This window comes from Trichoderma evansii (assembly GCF_050947405.1).
Source record: "Trichoderma evansii strain SZMC 28006 chromosome Unknown GGI43scaffold_2, whole genome shotgun sequence".
In the NCBI taxonomy this organism is placed as follows: Eukaryota; Fungi; Ascomycota; class Sordariomycetes; order Hypocreales; family Hypocreaceae; genus Trichoderma; species Trichoderma evansii.
The window spans coordinates 1,114,166-1,129,541 of record NW_028145204.1 but is presented as its reverse complement, the minus strand read 5'-3'; the positions used below and the strand labels follow the sequence as shown (position 1 = coordinate 1,129,541).

The following is a 15,376-nucleotide window of genomic DNA, read 5'->3' as shown; positions in this document are numbered from 1 at the left end:
GCTCTCTGCTATCTATCGCCAATTCGTTATCGCATCCAAAAAATTTCCCTGGATCACTCAGCAGAAGCCGACCTGCACCTCTTGCGATTCCAAACTCCCCATTTCCTCGACAGACATAAAAATGGCGCCTTCACGACATGCTGCTCCCAGTGCGGAGGAGCACCTACGCCGAAATGTAAGATTTTTTATCTCCAATGACAACCTGCTAGCTTCATTGCATGGTTGCTAATAGCAAATCTTTTTTCTTGTCTAGACCGTTGGCATCAACAAAGAGACAGTCACCAACGTCTCTTCCACAGATTTCCCAGGCCACTTCCCCGGCGAAGACCACGCCTTCTCCATTGAGCACTTCCAATCTGCCTTTTCCATCAACTTCCACCGAAACGAGGCCAACGACGCCTCCTTCTCCCTCATCGGCATCGACGCCTCTCTCGCAAACGCCTTTCGCCGCATCCTCATCGCCGAGATCCCAACTCTGGCCATCGAAGACGTCTTCATAGAGAACAACACCTCCGTCATCCAGGATGAGGTGCTCGCCCACAGACTGGGCCTCATCCCCTTCAACGGCGGCCGCGAGGGCATCCACAACTTTTTGAAATGGTACAAGAAGCCCGAGGCCGGCGAGGACCAGTACGCAAACAGCTTCGACTGGAACACGGTGCGCCTGGAGCTCAATATCACATGCACCGTCAACCCGGACGCCGAACCGACCGAGAACGACCCCCTCAAGGCGTACAACCACGCGCACGTCTACGCAAAGGACATTGTCTTTGTGCCCACGGGCAGGCAGGCCGAGCACTTTAGCGGCGAGGACGCCATCCGGCCCGTGAACCCAGACATCCTCATCGCCAAGCTACGGCCGAAGCAGACCATCAACTTGGCCATGCACATGCACAAGGGCATTGGCGCAGACCACTCCAAGTTCTCGCCCGTCGCGACCGCCTCCTACCGCCTCCTACCGCTCATCCACATCACCCGCCCTATCCTTGGCGCTGACGCCGAGAAATTCCAAAAGTGCTTCCCAGAGGGCGTCATCGGCCTCGAGGAGGTCACGAGGGAAGATGTCAAGAAGACCGGCAGCGGCTACGAGGGCCACTTGGGCGAGGTCAAGGCCGTGGTGAAGGATTCGATGAAGGACACCGTCAGCAGAGAGGCGCTGCGACACCCCGAGTTTGAGGGCAAGGTCAAGCTTGGCCGAAGGAGAGACCACTTCATCTTCTCAATTGAGAGCACAGGCCAGTGGGATAGCGATGAGCTGTTCCTCGAGTCAGTGAAGCACTTGAAGCTGAAGTGCAAAAAGTTGGAGCAGCAGGTGATTAACATGGTTCAGTGATTTGTGTTATTTTGGTTGAAGGCGTTTTGTATATAAATCGGGGCATGGTAATAGCTGCATTCTACATATGTTTTGACGCATGCTTTTTAAATATTCTTGCGTGTCGTCTCTCATGAGCAATAAATAAGTAAAAAAGGGAAAATGATAAAATATTTAGGATCCATCTGTATAGTTGCTATCTGCCTTGTTTTCTTTCGATTTTGCGCATGTACAAAGATGCAATGATATGGCCCGTCATGTCTCCAACGCCAGGAAAATGCCCAAGAGAAAACCCCCACTCCGTAAATAAACCCCCAAAGTGTCGTAAAAGATAAACTGAAGAAAAAGTTCTAATTTATAAGAATCAGCTCCTCTTAAGAGCTCTCCGTCTTGAATCTGAAATAAAAGTTGAATTCAAGAGGGAATGCAGGATCCGTAACCACAACTTCCTGGCCATTCTCGAGCCCAAGGTCTTTGAGAGACTTGCTCAGGTTCGGTCTGGTCTGCTCCTCTAAGCTCTGAGGAACTTGCATATACAGAGTCTTTCCCTCAGCTCGAATGGACGGTTTCTTAAGCTGAGCTTCAGGGCGAATAGCCAAGGAATCCAATAAATCTTGGAGGGTCATATTAGGATCAGCCTCCAAGGGTCGAGCCTCTCGGCCGCAGACTGGGCAGTCTTCCTTCTTCTCATGCTTGAACGTGTAAGTATATATGCTGTCGTTACCAGAATACATCATGTAATTGTTCTCAAAGCCCAAGCATGGCGCCGAGTTGGTAGCAATCTTGAATGCCTCATTGCAGCAGGCAGCGGCAATGATGGCGTTTGTTGAAGCAATGGCAGGAATAATGTTCTTGATGGTTCCCTGAGTAATTGAGTATGTGATTCCTGGGATATTAAACTCCTCTGCGCGCTTCAAGGCCTTCTGGTAGATCCAAGTGACGTGCTCAGGGTCGTCCTTGTCGAGCTTAGGAAAGGGTTTCTCTTCTTCCCAGGCAATTACATGGGCCCATTCGACGCAATGCTCCGGCTGTCGCGGAATAGAGGCAATAGTGCAAAGAGGGACAGCAGCTCTGGGAGCGTGCATGTCGAGTTGACACTCTATACATGATGTAATTGAGGGAAGGATAACTCGAGCCTGTCCCTTGAAGCCCTCGGTGCCGCCATCGATCAAAGGCTTGATTCCATCGGGGTCTTCTGCCTCCTCAGCAATGGAGACTAGCATAGCATTGATCCATCGTCGAGCTTCGATGCTGTCCAGGCCGCAGATGACGAGCTGGAATTGCTTGTAAAATTCCTCGTCAAAGTCCTGGATCCGGTTATTGTGGGCGGTGATTTTAACGCCCTTGACTCTTTGCTCGACGAATCTCGCTGCCACTTCGGCCTTAAACTTGCCCACGTCTGACTTTCGGAAGAGGAATTGTCGGTTCAAGTTGGAAATATCGATGGTGTCTTATCCGCCGTAATCCACGTTAGCCCCAGTGACATTTGCGATGTGTATATCAATTCGCCTCACCCATATCGATTACATGGATATCCTTGAACTTGGACATGGCCAGATTCTTCAGAATCTCACATCCTAGACCACCTGCGCCACTGTAGCTACCGTCAGTCTGGAGTAAGAAGTATCCGTGCGAGGTAGGACGAACATCACTCTATGTCTGGTCAGCCAAACGTCTGCTTTCTCTGCTTCATCATTGTGCTACATACAAGATCTTAAACTTCTCGAATTGGGCTAGAAACTCCTCTTCCACGGCCATCGGATCTGTCAAGGGGCCCGGGTTGCGTCTGATCTGGTCGAGATACTTCCTGCATCTGCCTGTCAGCTCGTCGCATGGCGCATCACCGGGTCTCGGGCACTGACCATCGTATCGTCTGGCTGTCAGCGACAACATCCGCTGCCCTCTGGGTTTCGACACTCATATTGTAGCAAATGATAATCGACGCAGAAACTAAAGACGACGGGCAACAAAGAGAGGGCGTATCAGGCTCGCAGGTGTTTTGGAGGGAGCATTAGTGCAGGATGACGGCAAGCTGTAGCTGTTAGGTAAGGTGGGAGGAGCTGCCTTGGCCGAGACTCGGTGACGCTCGGTGAGGTCAGGTGAAGGTGGGGTTCTTGGGCTTCCTTCCAATCGGCCATAGCTCTTGGATCTTTCTAAGCGGCCATCGTCTTTTCACCTATCCAGCATCTGGTGTCGCAGCATTTTCTTTTTACCAGTAATTTTGATATGCGTGCTTCATAGATGTTGCTATCAAAAGCGCTCTACGATATTTTTATGAGGGCAAGGTAGCAGCCATGGACGAGCTACTGACCCCAGTCAGCACCACATACCTCAAGCCCCGAAAGGACGCCAAACCGCTGATATCTGAAGTTGGTTCGACAAAGAAGGTGCTCAAAGACTTACCGAGCTCTCAGGTGGTCTCTCCTGACGAGGCGTTGGAGCTTCTTCGAAATCAGCCGGACTATGATTCGCTTATCCAGGTTCTGAAATATCTAACACAGGATGAGAAGCAGCCAGGCAGTTTTCATGTCCATGCTCCTGGCCCCAAAAGCGCGGCGATAATTCACGTTCTAGTGACTGAGATTGCTTCAAATTACTGGACGTTATTAAAAGAGGGCGGACAGAATGATGGCTCTGAGGACTCTTATAGCGATGCACAGCTCTTCATCAAATGCTTACAAAGTGTTGCCGGGCTGAATGCTGTCCTTACTCATCTCAAAGCTCTCATTCAAGAGCACAAGTTAGGAAGTAAAGAATCTAAGCGGCCAGATCTAGTGCTTCATATCAATATCTTCCTCGATTTACTAGCATCAGCTTTGGACGGCGATGATGCTATCCGGACCTTGTGGGCAGCTTCAGCGGGAGGGCTTAGCTCAGAAACTTCAAAGAAAGTACAATCTCAGGCGCTCCTCTCTTTGCTTACTAGTGGTCGTATAATATCTACAGCTGCTGAAGCGATTGAGATTACTGGATCAGAAAACATTCGCACCGGTGCAACATGGATAACGGATGGAACCAAATTCTCGCAGTGGATAGCGTATAATTTGATAGCCTGGGCCAAACGCACAAAAAATGAAAGCGAGTTGCATTTCTGCTCAGACCTCTTCCAGCGAGGCATGTCATTAGGCTATTCAGGTGTGCTCTATGACTACCAACATCATGATCCATCACTTACTCGTCATAGAAACCGTTGTGAAGACGGTCATCGATGGTCTTCTTCTTCAAAAAGGAAGTGATCCAGGAGACTTTGCTAAAGTGTGCCTCTCCCATCCCCATAGCGCTAAGAAGACTATGAATACGTTGCTACAATATCTTGCCCAGCACCTCAATGGGCTAGACCTGGACGAAGCGTCTTCAAAAGCAATCATCTCCGCCGCTGCTGGCATCATTGATACACTCATAAAGGGTAATGAGACGCTCTATAATTATCTCGTCGCTTGGTGTGCTTCATCTTCTGGCGCTGGTCTGGGTGATTCTGTAGGCATCAGGAGGGCCATTCTTGCTGTCTTAGCCCAAAATAAAGATGGTATCACAACCGTTTTCGAAAAGAGCATGTCTCAGTTTGGAGATCAACTATATATCAAGCATGCAGCCATACTACAACAAAATGGTATAAACATTTTAAATAGCCAAGATTTCAGAAGTATACTAACCTCTTCTTAGTTCACGCGGAGGTACTGCTTCTCAGTGCTGGATATATATCTAGACTATCTCCCATAAAACTAAGAATCATTGTGAGATCAGGTTCATACCTGTCCGCAATCTCAAATCGGATAGCTTCAACTCAGGCCAGAGCTCGTTTCTTGGGTTTGGTTGTTGGAGAAGCCCTCTCGACTCTCATGGATGACAAGAGTCAAAAGCTCGATTTCCATATGGATGAAACGGAAACGGAAGAAGCTAAATGGCTAAAATCTCTAACCAGTGTTTTCGACGAGGTCGGCTCTATGGAGCCTATTCTCAAGACAGAAGCTGCAGGACTACCAGTACGGAGAGAGAATCGACCACCTCAAAAACGAGCCCAAAAATCCAAGCCCAAACCGAAGCCAAAGCCCGAGCCTAGTATCTCAACCATCAAGCCCATAGCCATTATCGAAGAGATCGATTCTTCAGACGACAGTGAAGAAGACCTCGTACCATATGCCAAGGGCTCCGATCCAGAAGACTCCGATGACGACGCTACATTGGTTCAACGGAACAAACCAAAAACGCCAGTATACATTCGTGATCTAATCTTATATCTTCGCGACACGGAATCGTACGATAAACAGAAACTAGCCTTACAGAGTGCGCCTCTCTTGATTAGAAGAAAGGCAAATTTTGGCACGGAAGTGAGCTCACATGCAGATGAGCTCGCGGGTCTATTTGTCGGCCTTCAAGATAAATTCGACATTGGAGAATTCAATGATCTAAAATTACAGGGCATGATGGCCTTGATCGTTGCTCAGCCAAAATCCATGGCCCCCTGGTTTTCACGGACTTTCTTCGAAGGCGACTACTCATTATCGCAGCGAACGCAAGTACTCGTTGCCATTGGACTGTCAGCTAGAGAGCTCGCTGGGTATGATACTTCTGAATATCAGTCCAGTGCATCTTTCCCATCAAAGAGACTACCAGAGAAGATCGAACAGCTATACCTAGACTCAACCAAACAAAGCGAGGCGAATCCTTCATCCCAACTGAAGGCGCTGCCCTCGACAGCGCTAGATACAATAACGCAATCCCTCACATCTTCCTTTTTGGAGCCATTGGCCGCCAAGGCGGCCGACGCAACGACCGGCCCAGACATTCTCAAACTTCAAACATTCACAGCTCGTTACAAATCCAAAACGAAAGCAAAGCCCAGAGTTCGCTCAATCCCCAACACCACCGCCGCACTCATCGCCGACTCCTTCTTCTACCCTCTCACTGCCCATTTCCAGGTGGCCCTTCGATCTTCCAAGCCCGTTGTTCTAAATCCCGCCCTATTAGCACTATATCTCCAAACCTTGGGCATCATCATCCACTCGGCAGGCCCTTCAACGCTCTCGCTCCCCCAGCTCACGTCTGAACTGTGGAATCTACTCCTGGCCGTGAGAACCCATACTCAAGACGACATGGGCGCTTTGAAAGGCTGGCTCGTAGCCATGGCATCGCTGCTAGAAGTCAATGACGGCGATATGCGCAGGCTATGCGAAACTCAGGGACGAGAAGTCGTGGAGACGCGAGAATGGGCTTCGGCTGTCTTCAATAAGATACGAGGAGAAGATGGAGGAGAGGAGAATGATGTCAAGATGCTGTCGGCGGGCGTTCTAATTAAGCTTGGGGAGGCGATTGAGAAATATCAGGCCTTATTGCTAGGCAATATGATTGGTTTCTAGAGAGATGGTGCAAATATACAATGAGAATATACTGCTTTAGCAAATTGCATCAGGCTATGCCTTCTGCAAGATAAAATTTGTTGCATTACTAATATAGAACATATATTGCGATATCTTCAAAAGTCTTCCATTTGTAGCAAAGAAATACGCTTCTCTTGTTCAACTGTAAAAGCAAATAGGTACTGTTTAATATACATCCTTCAAGGAGAGCAGATAAATAATATCTCTAGCATATAATTACTTTTTTTTTCTTCCCCTTTCAGAGAAATTGATTGATCACATCACATCAACGTTATCTCAAACTCCCATGCACCGTAAATCTCAAATCGCACCACCATCTGGATCTAGCGAATAGTGTATGCTCTTTCTTCGAACCGGTAGGGTAGATATATACGAGTTGACATAAGTCAAATGATCTCCGAGACTCATAGCCATACGCCGTAACTCCTTTCGTATCTCCTCAGGTGAAGCTTGGCCAAGCATGACTTTTGACGAAGGTGCTGCGGGGAGAGGGGGGAGAGAAGAATCGAGGTTGCGTAAAGGTGGTCGGGGACGTTGTACAGGAGGAGACTGGCTATGCGGAGATCGACTGCGCGGAGAGTAGTCTCGCAATGATGGCGGATACTGCGGTGTACTTGGGGCAGGAGTTGGGTCTGGTGGCAGTTCGGGATCCATATCGGCGAAGTCGCTCAGAGAATATGGTCGGGTTTCGCTAAACGCTGAGACATTGCTCTCTCTGCTAATATGGGATACGTCGTGTTTTGATCCTTCATCCAGAGAGAGATCCGGGATGCTTGCGAGCACGTGCGAATATTCGGAGTCATCTGAAATATAAATAGAGGGCTCACGGTTTGTAGCATTCATCACGTAGAGCGAGGCGTGTTTCTCTAGCTCAAAAGGATTTGTACCACCGATCTCTGAACCGCTGATGGAGCCAACATCTGAATAGGACGTTGAGGGCCGGGTTAAGTCAGTTGATGAATCGGCGAAGCTCATGTCGAGATCTATCAAGCTCCCAACTGATGCACGATGATCAACTGAAGGGGCTGGTGCAAGTTCACTGAAACTGGAAGAATGTTGGTACGGTTCGGTGGTGTGATGTAGAAGTGAGGGCCGACCATCATCAGGTGGAAAAAGAGAGGTATTGAGCGGCGGAAATTTAAATTCTTCCGGATTTACTGTCGCAGGAGGAGCCATTGAAGGAAATTTCCAATCCTGAGTGCGCCTATTATTTTTGAGGTCAATTGGGTCGCTCATCGGCGCTCTGGAGAAGCTTGCATCATCAAAGTCGTAGTCAAATGATGCTTGCGAGTCGTTAGGCTTGATGGTGTCCATGTCGACATATTGCGAGAGCTCTCCACCGTGTAGCGATACATCCAGATCAATTAATGACTCCCTTACGTCAGAAGGCTGTGAACTCTCATCCCGAAGAGGAAGATCAGATATAGGGGCCTGAAAAGGCTGACTATAGTACGCTCTAGAATTCTCTTCATAAGTTGATATAGTATTGGGATCAAAAATCTTTTCCAGGGGCGCTTTAACCGACGGAAGTTGTGGTGGTGGCCTTCTCCGTGACTTGGGTTTCTGTGGACGTGAAGTTTCATCATAGCCCTCTGGGCTGAAATCTACCTTTGATCCGTACACATCATAAACGTCCTGGGCATCTCCTTGGTCCAAGACTTGCTGGTCAAACGCTGCAGTTGTACTGAAGTTCCACTCATCATTGGAGATGGCAGTTGAGAGATCGGCTAGGCCTTGGGCGCCACCAGCAGAGAAGAGCGACCTGCGGTCTCCTCCTTGTGCCTCCCAAAGTTTGAAAGCTCGAACAAGGTGGACAAGAGAAGATGTGGGATGCGATTCTTCCGTGTTACGGATATATCTATGGAACTGCACCTGCTCAATCGTTGGTCGTTTTGCGACGTCGTGTTGAAGGCAGTACGCCACCAAATCTCTCAATCCAGCAGAGTACTGGTCGCCCTCCAGCCGAGGCGTGTGATGTTTCAGATGTGAGCCCAATCTCGAAAAGTCAATTCCGGCGGTGACGTTGGGCGGTAAACCAGATGCAATTTCATATACCATGGCACCAAACGCCCATATATCGACCTCAGTCCCATAAGACGCCTCTTTATCAAACAACTCCGGCGCCATCCAATGCGGAGTCCCAATAAATGTCGACCGTTTGTCGAACTTTGTTTCAATAACGCCAGCAACTCCAAAATCACACAGTTGAACATCGCCCGTCTCGGTAATAAGAACATTGGCGCATTTAAGATCGCGATGAATGATGCCTTGGCCGTGAACCCAATGAATAGCCTCGGCAACCTCGCGCACAATAGGAATAATCCATTTTTCCAGCAGCCCACCGGGAGCTGTCGGCCTCATCAAAGTAGCAACGCTGCCACCTGCGCAGTACTCTGTGACCATCCACATGGACTGTCCGACTGGTAACGCCTCGATGACATGGTTGATGTTTTTGGCCCCGCTGTCGCTCAGCAATTGCAGGGCATTGATTTCCTTGAGCAAGTCGGTATAAGTGTCGGCCAGCTTGGGATTTACAGTGTCGCTCTCCTCGATGTCTATAATCTTGACGGCAACCAGCTGGCCAGTCTTGATGGCCGTCGCTTTATACACCCGTCCAAAACTGCCCTTGCCAACGAGCTCTTGAAGCTCATACTGCGGGGCTTCCTTGCCGGCCTTGCTGCAGGTCTCGAGGACGGCATTTTGCATTTTCTTTGCATCTTCAAGAGCCTTCTGCTTGGTGCCTGACACGTCGGGCCATCTTACTTGAAGGGACATTTTGCAGGCGAGGCCCACTTTGGCCTTGGACGAGGATGTCGATCTCCAGGAAGAGCAAGATTTGGCATGTATGTATTTTTGAGGCTGAGCACGGATCTCGCACTAAAAGTCCAAAGTCCAGACGCACGCTGAGCTCACTCGTCGAGAGGATAATCCGCGCGCGCTGCAGCCATCCTTCTTCGGTTCCCCCAGCCGCAGATGAAGATGCCCAGAGCGTCACGGATGGGATGAGAAGATGTTTAAGTCTCGAGAGATGCCCGATAAGCCCAAGGGAGCGGGTGGGAGGCGCAGTTCTTACGCGGGGTTTAGCCGCGGGAAACCGCAGCCATTCATTTCCATGGCGGAACGCGACTACCGATTTTAGCAGTTTTAGCACGCATGGCGCTCTCCGTGTTTGCTTCAGGTGGCTGACTTGCGGTGGCTGAATACTAAGGTAGCATTGAGAGGTTCGGAAGATTCTACATGGTCAGCGTATAGGGGGTTGAAACAAGACAACTGAATACTATCCAAAGAAGAGCGTTCACGGCCTGTACTATCTCTCTAAGTGGAAAAGACAGTCTTATTAGTTCTACTATTGCTCTCAGTTGATGCCCGTTTTCTAGTATATGATGCACCCGTGTACCTCGCCCCTTATTGTGACGGAGTCTCCTTCATCAAATCCACGATCTTGCCGTGAAAGGTTGTCCAGTTCGTATTGCACATGTTCTTTATCGTGCCAACCAGCAGCCGGGACGCTTTGATCACCACTTCCTCGATCAGATCTACCCCGCCATTACCGGTTTCTTTCACAGTCCAGACCGTCTCCATGACCACATTGAGTGGGCTGTAAAGTCTCACAAAAACGCCCTTTTCCAGGGTCACAAATTCATTTATACTCTCAACATTTGAATCCCAGAGGCCCGCAGGGAGTGTGTGTACCTTGTCTGTCACCGAGTAATACGCAGGCTCCCCCGCAGCGACAATTCCCCGGTCCGTTGGAACAGTGGGAGTCACAACCTTTGGTGGCTGAGGGATGGACTCGAATTTAACCATGTGAGGATCACATTGCATGTGAATTTTGTGATTCTGGATGACTTCCAGGGCCCTGGCAAGCGAAACTTCTGGCGGCAGAGTTGTTACATTCAGCACTGTCGCGGTGGTATTGAGCCACGCTGTGAGATGTGTCAATAACAACTAGCCCTGTGAGCTGGATCTACCTTGGGCGACTCACAAGACATGATGGTTACTTGACAATTAAATTTCTCGGGCAAAAGCAGTCAAGGCAAAGTCGATTTATAGTGTATGGCTTTACAAATAATGGCGACAAAAACAGTAAAACGATTCGCTGGTGATGTTGTAAAGTTGACAGGTAGCGAGACGCAGAGGTACTTGTAGAAAGACGGCCGCGCAGCTTTTATTACGCAGCTTTTATTACTCTGGAACAAGCCTGGTGTGAGGCCTGGGACGGGCGCTACCAGCTGAAACAAGGAATCACAGGGCCTATTACGGCGTATTATGAATCAGACTCTGGGACAGCATAACATTAATAGGTAAATAGAATTGACAAATCAACGTCATCGTTCATTGCCGTGGCTTATTCCAGGCATTCGGCATATCTGCAGTTCCAGCGCCGGGACATCTTTTACACCGGGACCTATTTCAGCTCAGCAGAATTATCTAAGTGATTGAGTGTTATACGCTCATACCGGCAATGTACCTACCATTAAACCAATAATGAGCCTGCTTTTGGCATTATAATGAATTCATGACATCTCTTGAATTCGTTTATTGGTCTGATTTTTAAACCACTAATACTATTTCCTCTGCCAAAAAGCTCTTTGGCATCTACTCTCCGGGTAAGTATAGATCAAGCATGTAGATCAAAGCCCCGCCAATTAGCATGCACGTGACTACGCGAAGTCATTCAAGCCCTTTAACGCGAATCGTGAATGTACGTGTCCCACCTTGTATGACGGCACGTTCAAAAAAGTATGGTGCTTCAGCTTTGACGCAGCGTCAGCCATTATGGTCGCTTCTACAAAAATTAACCGGTCTCATACGCCGAGAAAAGCAACGCCAAGCTCTGGCTTCGCTAAGAAGCCTGCTGCCAAGCCAAACACCAGTATCCTTAACTTTTTCCAGAAAACCGCAAAGCCTGAAGATTCACTATTCGTCGGTGCGGTACCTGCGGAAGCGGCTGATAAGGAGGATCTCTATGGACGTGACGATGAAACCCGATACAATGAAGTTGAAGCTCCAAGTAAAAAGAGAAGGATTAGCGAAGATGCTTCTACCGAACCAGCAACAAAGAAGGAAACGGCAGATTCATTAGACAAACCATCCGCCAATAGTAACACGACGTCGCCAATAAAGCCTGAAAATGGAAGCGAGTCGAAGAAGCCCAGACCTCGGATTAAGACCCCGTTTGTAATGGACTCCGACAGCGAAGATGAAGATGACGACAACAACAATGACGGAAACGGCAACAGCAACAGCATCGCTCCGGATGTACCATCCCACCACACGAAAGATGCCGCACCGTCGCCTCCCCCTGTCCAGTCAGAACCACTTCGTGATACTACGCAGACCGAAGACACCAATGACAAGTATGATCCGCCGCCGCTGGAGCAAGAAACCTTGGCTGATGCCCAATCTAACCAACTGGGGGATTTCGCTGACATGGACGATTTCGACTTAGACGAGTTTGAAGGTGAAGAGATGCGGGAGATGCGATTCATGCGGGAGCAGGCTCGGCTTGAAGCCGAAGAGGCCGGAATTCCTGGTGATGATTTCGATGATCTTTTGGATAATCACTCCATGGTAGAAAATTGCCCGATATGTGCTGGCAGCTTACTCGGAATATCCGCAGACGAAGCTTCGCGGCACGTCAACGCATGTCTTGATGGCAATCCTATTCCGCTGCCGACAAAGGATAATACCGTTGAAAACGATACGCCTGAAGTAGAGGCTGCGGAGCTTGGCAAACGCTTTGCTCGAGCTGCCGTCCCCAGGCCGGGCCAAGCGAATCCCCTTGAGATGAATACGGGGAATAAACCAAAGAGCGCCTTTTCAAAGCTGATGTCTGGTAATGCGGAAGATTCGGCCTGGGCTACGGCGGCAGCCGCAGAGACTGCTTCTCGAGGCCGGCCGGCATACGAGCGGACTTGCCCATTTTATAAAATCATGCCTGGCTTCGCAATATGTGTCGATGCATTCCGCTACGGCGCTGTTGAAGGATGCCAGGCCTACTTCTTGAGCCACTTCCACAGTGACCATTACGTCGGCTTGACAGCAAGTTGGAGACACGGTCCAATCTACTGCAGTAAGGTCACCGGGAGCTTGGTCAAGCAACAGCTCCGGACTGCTGCCAAGTGGGTTGTTGAGCTGGAATTTGAGAAGTCCTACGATATTCCTGGAACTGAAGGTGCAACGGTCACCATGATGCCTGCAAACCACTGTCCTGGGAGCTCCCTATTTCTCTTTGAGAAATCTTTTGTAAATGGGCCAAACAAACGAACAAAGCGGATATTACACTGCGGCGACTTCCGGGCCTGTCCCGAACATGTTCGACATCCACTACTCAAACCTGATGTGATAGATTCAATATCGGGTAAATCAAGGCAGCAGCGGATTGACATCTGCTATCTTGATACGACATACCTAAATCCACGATACTCTTTCCCTCCCCAGGGCGATGTCATTCAATCGTGTGCTGACCTCTGCGCATCGATGTCTCCTGACCCCAATTGTACTGACGATGTTTGGCAAAAGTCGGAGAAATCCGCTGGGACGGGTACCGTGAGCAAGTACTTTCAAAGTGATAAGCCATCAGACAATGATGCACAGCCAAAGTCAAAATCACAGCGTAAACAGCGTCTCCTAGTAATATGCGGTACTTACTCCATTGGAAAGGAGAGGATTTGTGTGGCTATTGCAAAAGCTCTTGGCTCCAAAATCTTTGCGTCTCCTCAGAAGATTAAGATATGCAAGCAGCTCGATGACCCAGAGCTATCTGCGTTGCTGACTTCTGATCCTATCGAAGCCCAAGTCCACATGCAAATGCTCATGGAGATACGTGCAGAAACGTTGCAGGAATATCTGGACAGCTACAGGCCACATTTTAGTCGCATAGTTGGCTTTCGACCCAGCGGCTGGAATTACCGACCAGGCAATGGCAAGGTTATTGGAGCCAATACTCCGCCGAGCAGCATACCGACACAACAGCTTCTCCATGGTAAAGGCTGGAGGACGAGATTTGGCGCAAAGGATCTCGTAATTCAGAGAGGCAGCACGAAGGAGGCCATGTGTTTTGGGGTTCCGTATTCTGAGCACAGCAGTTTTCGTGAGCTAGCCATGTTTGTCATGAGTCTGCGAATTGATAAAGTAATCCCCACTGTCAATGTGGGTAGCGATCAATCAAGAAAAAGAATGAAAGGCTGGATAGACAGATGGATGACAGAGAGGAGGAAAGGAGGACTGATGAGACCATTAGTAGAGGCGGAAGACGATGAACAGAAAGGTAATTCTCAACTCTGGGATGGCAAAGCTGGCGAAGGAGGTGGGGCCTGGTGGTAGCCTGGAGGGTTGGATATCATAAAGTTTTATTAAAACGTCCAAAATGATGCCAGGGGAAATTCTGATGGTCCGTTGTCCATACCATGAGAAACGCCAAATTACTGCTTTATACTTGCAACAACCCCAGTGATCCTGCACCATAAAGTGTGTAAATATTACCATTCTCCGATGCTCCGATCCAGAATACATGATTTATAGTATGCAAACGCCAACCATCTCTTTTCTTAGCTGGTAAACACGCCTCTATACCAGGATCCATTATTTTGCCTTAGCTTGCTGGGCAGCAGCTTCTACAGACGCTGTTAGCTCTCTTCTAAATAAATCAACTCTGCTGTTCAAGATACTTGCCTCTTCGTGTAGCATCCTCTAGCAGCTGGGTGTCGACTGATGCCGCTGGGAGGTGGACATATCGAACGACTGATCCACGAATGAAAACATTCTTAACGGAGCTCTACAAAAACAGCGGGTTAACCATGCATTCCAGCGATGAAGAGTAAGCAATAGATTGCCATACCAGGTGAGGGTATTTTAGCTCCTCCACAACTTGAATGTCATCCAGCTTGATGTTCAGGTACTGGTCCACGCTCTTCAGGATGCCCTTGAGCTGAATGTCATTTTTGAGCTCCACGGTGACCTCATGGTCGATGAGTGTCTTGAAGAAGCTATTATTCCCCCCAAAACGATTAGCATTTGTCTATATGGTAGAATTGACCTTGAACAATGATTCTGTAACATGTAGCAAAGCAGATCCAGGACCAGCGGCTCACCTGAAGAAGAGCATTATGACGGTAGATCTCAGCTGTCCTCAAGCTGGATTGGGTAGCGGGGCAATATTTTGAAGAAAAGTTTCGAATAGACGTAAGTCGCTCAAGATCAGTCGCGTCGTCTCAAAAATGGCAATCGAGATGAGAATCCGTTTGTTTTCGTTATTTTAGTTCTGAATTTCGGGATGCTGTTTATCTTTGAAGGTGTTATCTGAGTGAAAGGCGTCACAGCTCGTCGTGAGAAGTCCCACACAGGAATTCTAGTGAAGGAGGCGTTGGGCGTGGTCACGTGATGCATGATTTAAAGGCATCATTAGTGAGACTCGAAGATTGAGATTCATAAATATCAGATTTAGAGTCAGAAGGTGAAAAATATTATTATCATCTTAAGAAATATATTTGAATAATGGATATCAAAAATGGAAGATGTTTCTTCATTCTTGGTCCTGTTGCTCATCTTATCATGTTACACAACCAGGTTGAGTGAGAGCACCAAGCAATTTAAACCAGATATTTTGGAAACTTCGAGTCTCTGCTCTGGAGAAGCAAAAATCTCAATACGTCTACTAAAGCTTGTCACAATCATCTGGGAC

General features: G+C 48.6%; 7 protein-coding genes across 7 annotated transcripts; 3 read left to right on the top strand and 4 right to left on the bottom strand.

Annotated features, from left to right (window-relative positions):
• Nucleotides 1-4: 4 nt before the first annotated feature.
• GGI43DRAFT_393152 (DNA-directed RNA polymerase core subunit RPC40) lies at nucleotides 5-1,456 on the top strand. The gene is made up of 2 exons (XM_083204637.1): nucleotides 5-175; nucleotides 254-1,456. The coding sequence occupies exons 1-2, from the start codon at nucleotides 122-124 to the stop codon at nucleotides 1,331-1,333; spliced, it is 1,134 nt and encodes a 377-aa protein (XP_083064893.1). The 5' UTR covers nucleotides 5-121; the 3' UTR covers nucleotides 1,334-1,456.
• Nucleotides 1,457-3,353, bottom strand: GGI43DRAFT_393151 (NEDD8-activating protein UBA3). The gene is made up of 5 exons (XM_083204636.1): nucleotides 3,175-3,353; nucleotides 3,021-3,119; nucleotides 2,960-2,965; nucleotides 2,827-2,906; nucleotides 1,457-2,762 (listed from the first exon to the last, which is right to left on the bottom strand). Exons 1-5 carry the CDS (start codon nucleotides 3,231-3,233, stop codon nucleotides 1,687-1,689), a joined length of 1,320 nt encoding a protein of 439 aa, XP_083064892.1. The 5' UTR covers nucleotides 3,234-3,353; the 3' UTR covers nucleotides 1,457-1,686.
• Nucleotides 3,354-3,470: 117 nt separating this feature from the next.
• GGI43DRAFT_149256 (telomere length regulation protein-domain-containing protein) lies at nucleotides 3,471-6,882 on the top strand. The gene is made up of 3 exons (XM_083199406.1): nucleotides 3,471-4,447; nucleotides 4,497-4,922; nucleotides 4,976-6,882. Exons 1-3 carry the CDS (start codon nucleotides 3,607-3,609, stop codon nucleotides 6,667-6,669), a joined length of 2,961 nt encoding a protein of 986 aa, XP_083064891.1. The 5' UTR covers nucleotides 3,471-3,606; the 3' UTR covers nucleotides 6,670-6,882.
• Nucleotides 6,830-9,780, bottom strand: GGI43DRAFT_149143 (kinase-like domain-containing protein). Its single transcript, XM_083199405.1, has one exon. It carries the CDS (start codon nucleotides 9,463-9,465, stop codon nucleotides 6,991-6,993), a length of 2,475 nt encoding a protein of 824 aa, XP_083064890.1. The 5' UTR covers nucleotides 9,466-9,780; the 3' UTR covers nucleotides 6,830-6,990.
• A 223-nt stretch (nucleotides 9,781-10,003) lies between these two features.
• GGI43DRAFT_393144 (uncharacterized protein) lies at nucleotides 10,004-11,381 on the bottom strand. The gene is made up of 2 exons (XM_083204635.1): nucleotides 10,676-11,381; nucleotides 10,004-10,616 (listed from the first exon to the last, which is right to left on the bottom strand). Exons 1-2 carry the CDS (start codon nucleotides 10,680-10,682, stop codon nucleotides 10,096-10,098), a joined length of 528 nt encoding a protein of 175 aa, XP_083064889.1. The 5' UTR covers nucleotides 10,683-11,381; the 3' UTR covers nucleotides 10,004-10,095.
• Nucleotides 11,382-11,469: 88 nt separating this feature from the next.
• Nucleotides 11,470-14,019, top strand: GGI43DRAFT_420337 (DNA repair metallo-beta-lactamase-domain-containing protein; the record flags this gene model as incomplete). The annotated part of the gene is made up of 2 exons (XM_083207801.1): nucleotides 11,470-11,887; nucleotides 12,077-14,019. 2 exons carry the CDS (start codon nucleotides 11,470-11,472, stop codon nucleotides 14,017-14,019), a joined length of 2,361 nt encoding a protein of 786 aa, XP_083064888.1.
• On the bottom strand, nucleotides 13,980-15,375 carry GGI43DRAFT_149140 (Sm-like protein LSM2). The gene is made up of 4 exons (XM_083199404.1): nucleotides 14,787-15,375; nucleotides 14,534-14,681; nucleotides 14,368-14,470; nucleotides 13,980-14,309 (listed from the first exon to the last, which is right to left on the bottom strand). Exons 1-4 carry the CDS (start codon nucleotides 14,798-14,800, stop codon nucleotides 14,278-14,280), a joined length of 297 nt encoding a protein of 98 aa, XP_083064887.1. The 5' UTR covers nucleotides 14,801-15,375; the 3' UTR covers nucleotides 13,980-14,277.
• Between the last annotated feature and the right edge of the window lies 1 nt (nucleotide 15,376).

Excerpts from the sequence above, each read along its gene's own strand:
- GGI43DRAFT_393152 (XM_083204637.1), top strand. The coding sequence starts at position 122 with ATGGCGCCTTCACGACATGCTGCTCCCAGTGCGGAGGAGCACCTACGC. Across the intron at positions 176-253 it reads AGGAGCACCTACGCCGAAAT|ACCGTTGGCATCAACAAAGA; the intron begins GTAAGATTTTTT and ends TTTCTTGTCTAG.
- GGI43DRAFT_393151 (XM_083204636.1), bottom strand. The coding sequence starts at position 3,233 with ATGAGTGTCGAAACCCAGAGGGCAGCGGATGTTGTCGCTGACAGCCAG. Across the intron at positions 3,120-3,174 it reads GACAGCCAGACGATACGATG|GAAGTATCTCGACCAGATCA; the intron begins GTCAGTGCCCGA and ends AGGCAGATGCAG. Across the intron at positions 2,763-2,826 it reads TATCCATGTAATCGATATGG|ACACCATCGATATTTCCAAC; the intron begins GTGAGGCGAATT and ends ACGGCGGATAAG.
- GGI43DRAFT_149256 (XM_083199406.1), top strand. The coding sequence starts at position 3,607 with ATGGACGAGCTACTGACCCCAGTCAGCACCACATACCTCAAGCCCCGA. Across the intron at positions 4,448-4,496 it reads CATGTCATTAGGCTATTCAG|AAACCGTTGTGAAGACGGTC; the intron begins GTGTGCTCTATG and ends TACTCGTCATAG. Across the intron at positions 4,923-4,975 it reads AGCCATACTACAACAAAATG|TTCACGCGGAGGTACTGCTT; the intron begins GTATAAACATTT and ends ACCTCTTCTTAG.
- GGI43DRAFT_149143 (XM_083199405.1), bottom strand. The coding sequence starts at position 9,465 with ATGTCCCTTCAAGTAAGATGGCCCGACGTGTCAGGCACCAAGCAGAAG.
- GGI43DRAFT_149140 (XM_083199404.1), bottom strand. Across the intron at positions 14,471-14,533 it reads AGCTAAAATACCCTCACCTG|AGCTCCGTTAAGAATGTTTT; the intron begins GTATGGCAATCT and ends CTGTTTTTGTAG. Across the intron at positions 14,310-14,367 it reads AGAGGATGCTACACGAAGAG|AAGCTGCTGCCCAGCAAGCT; the intron begins GCAAGTATCTTG and ends CAGCGTCTGTAG.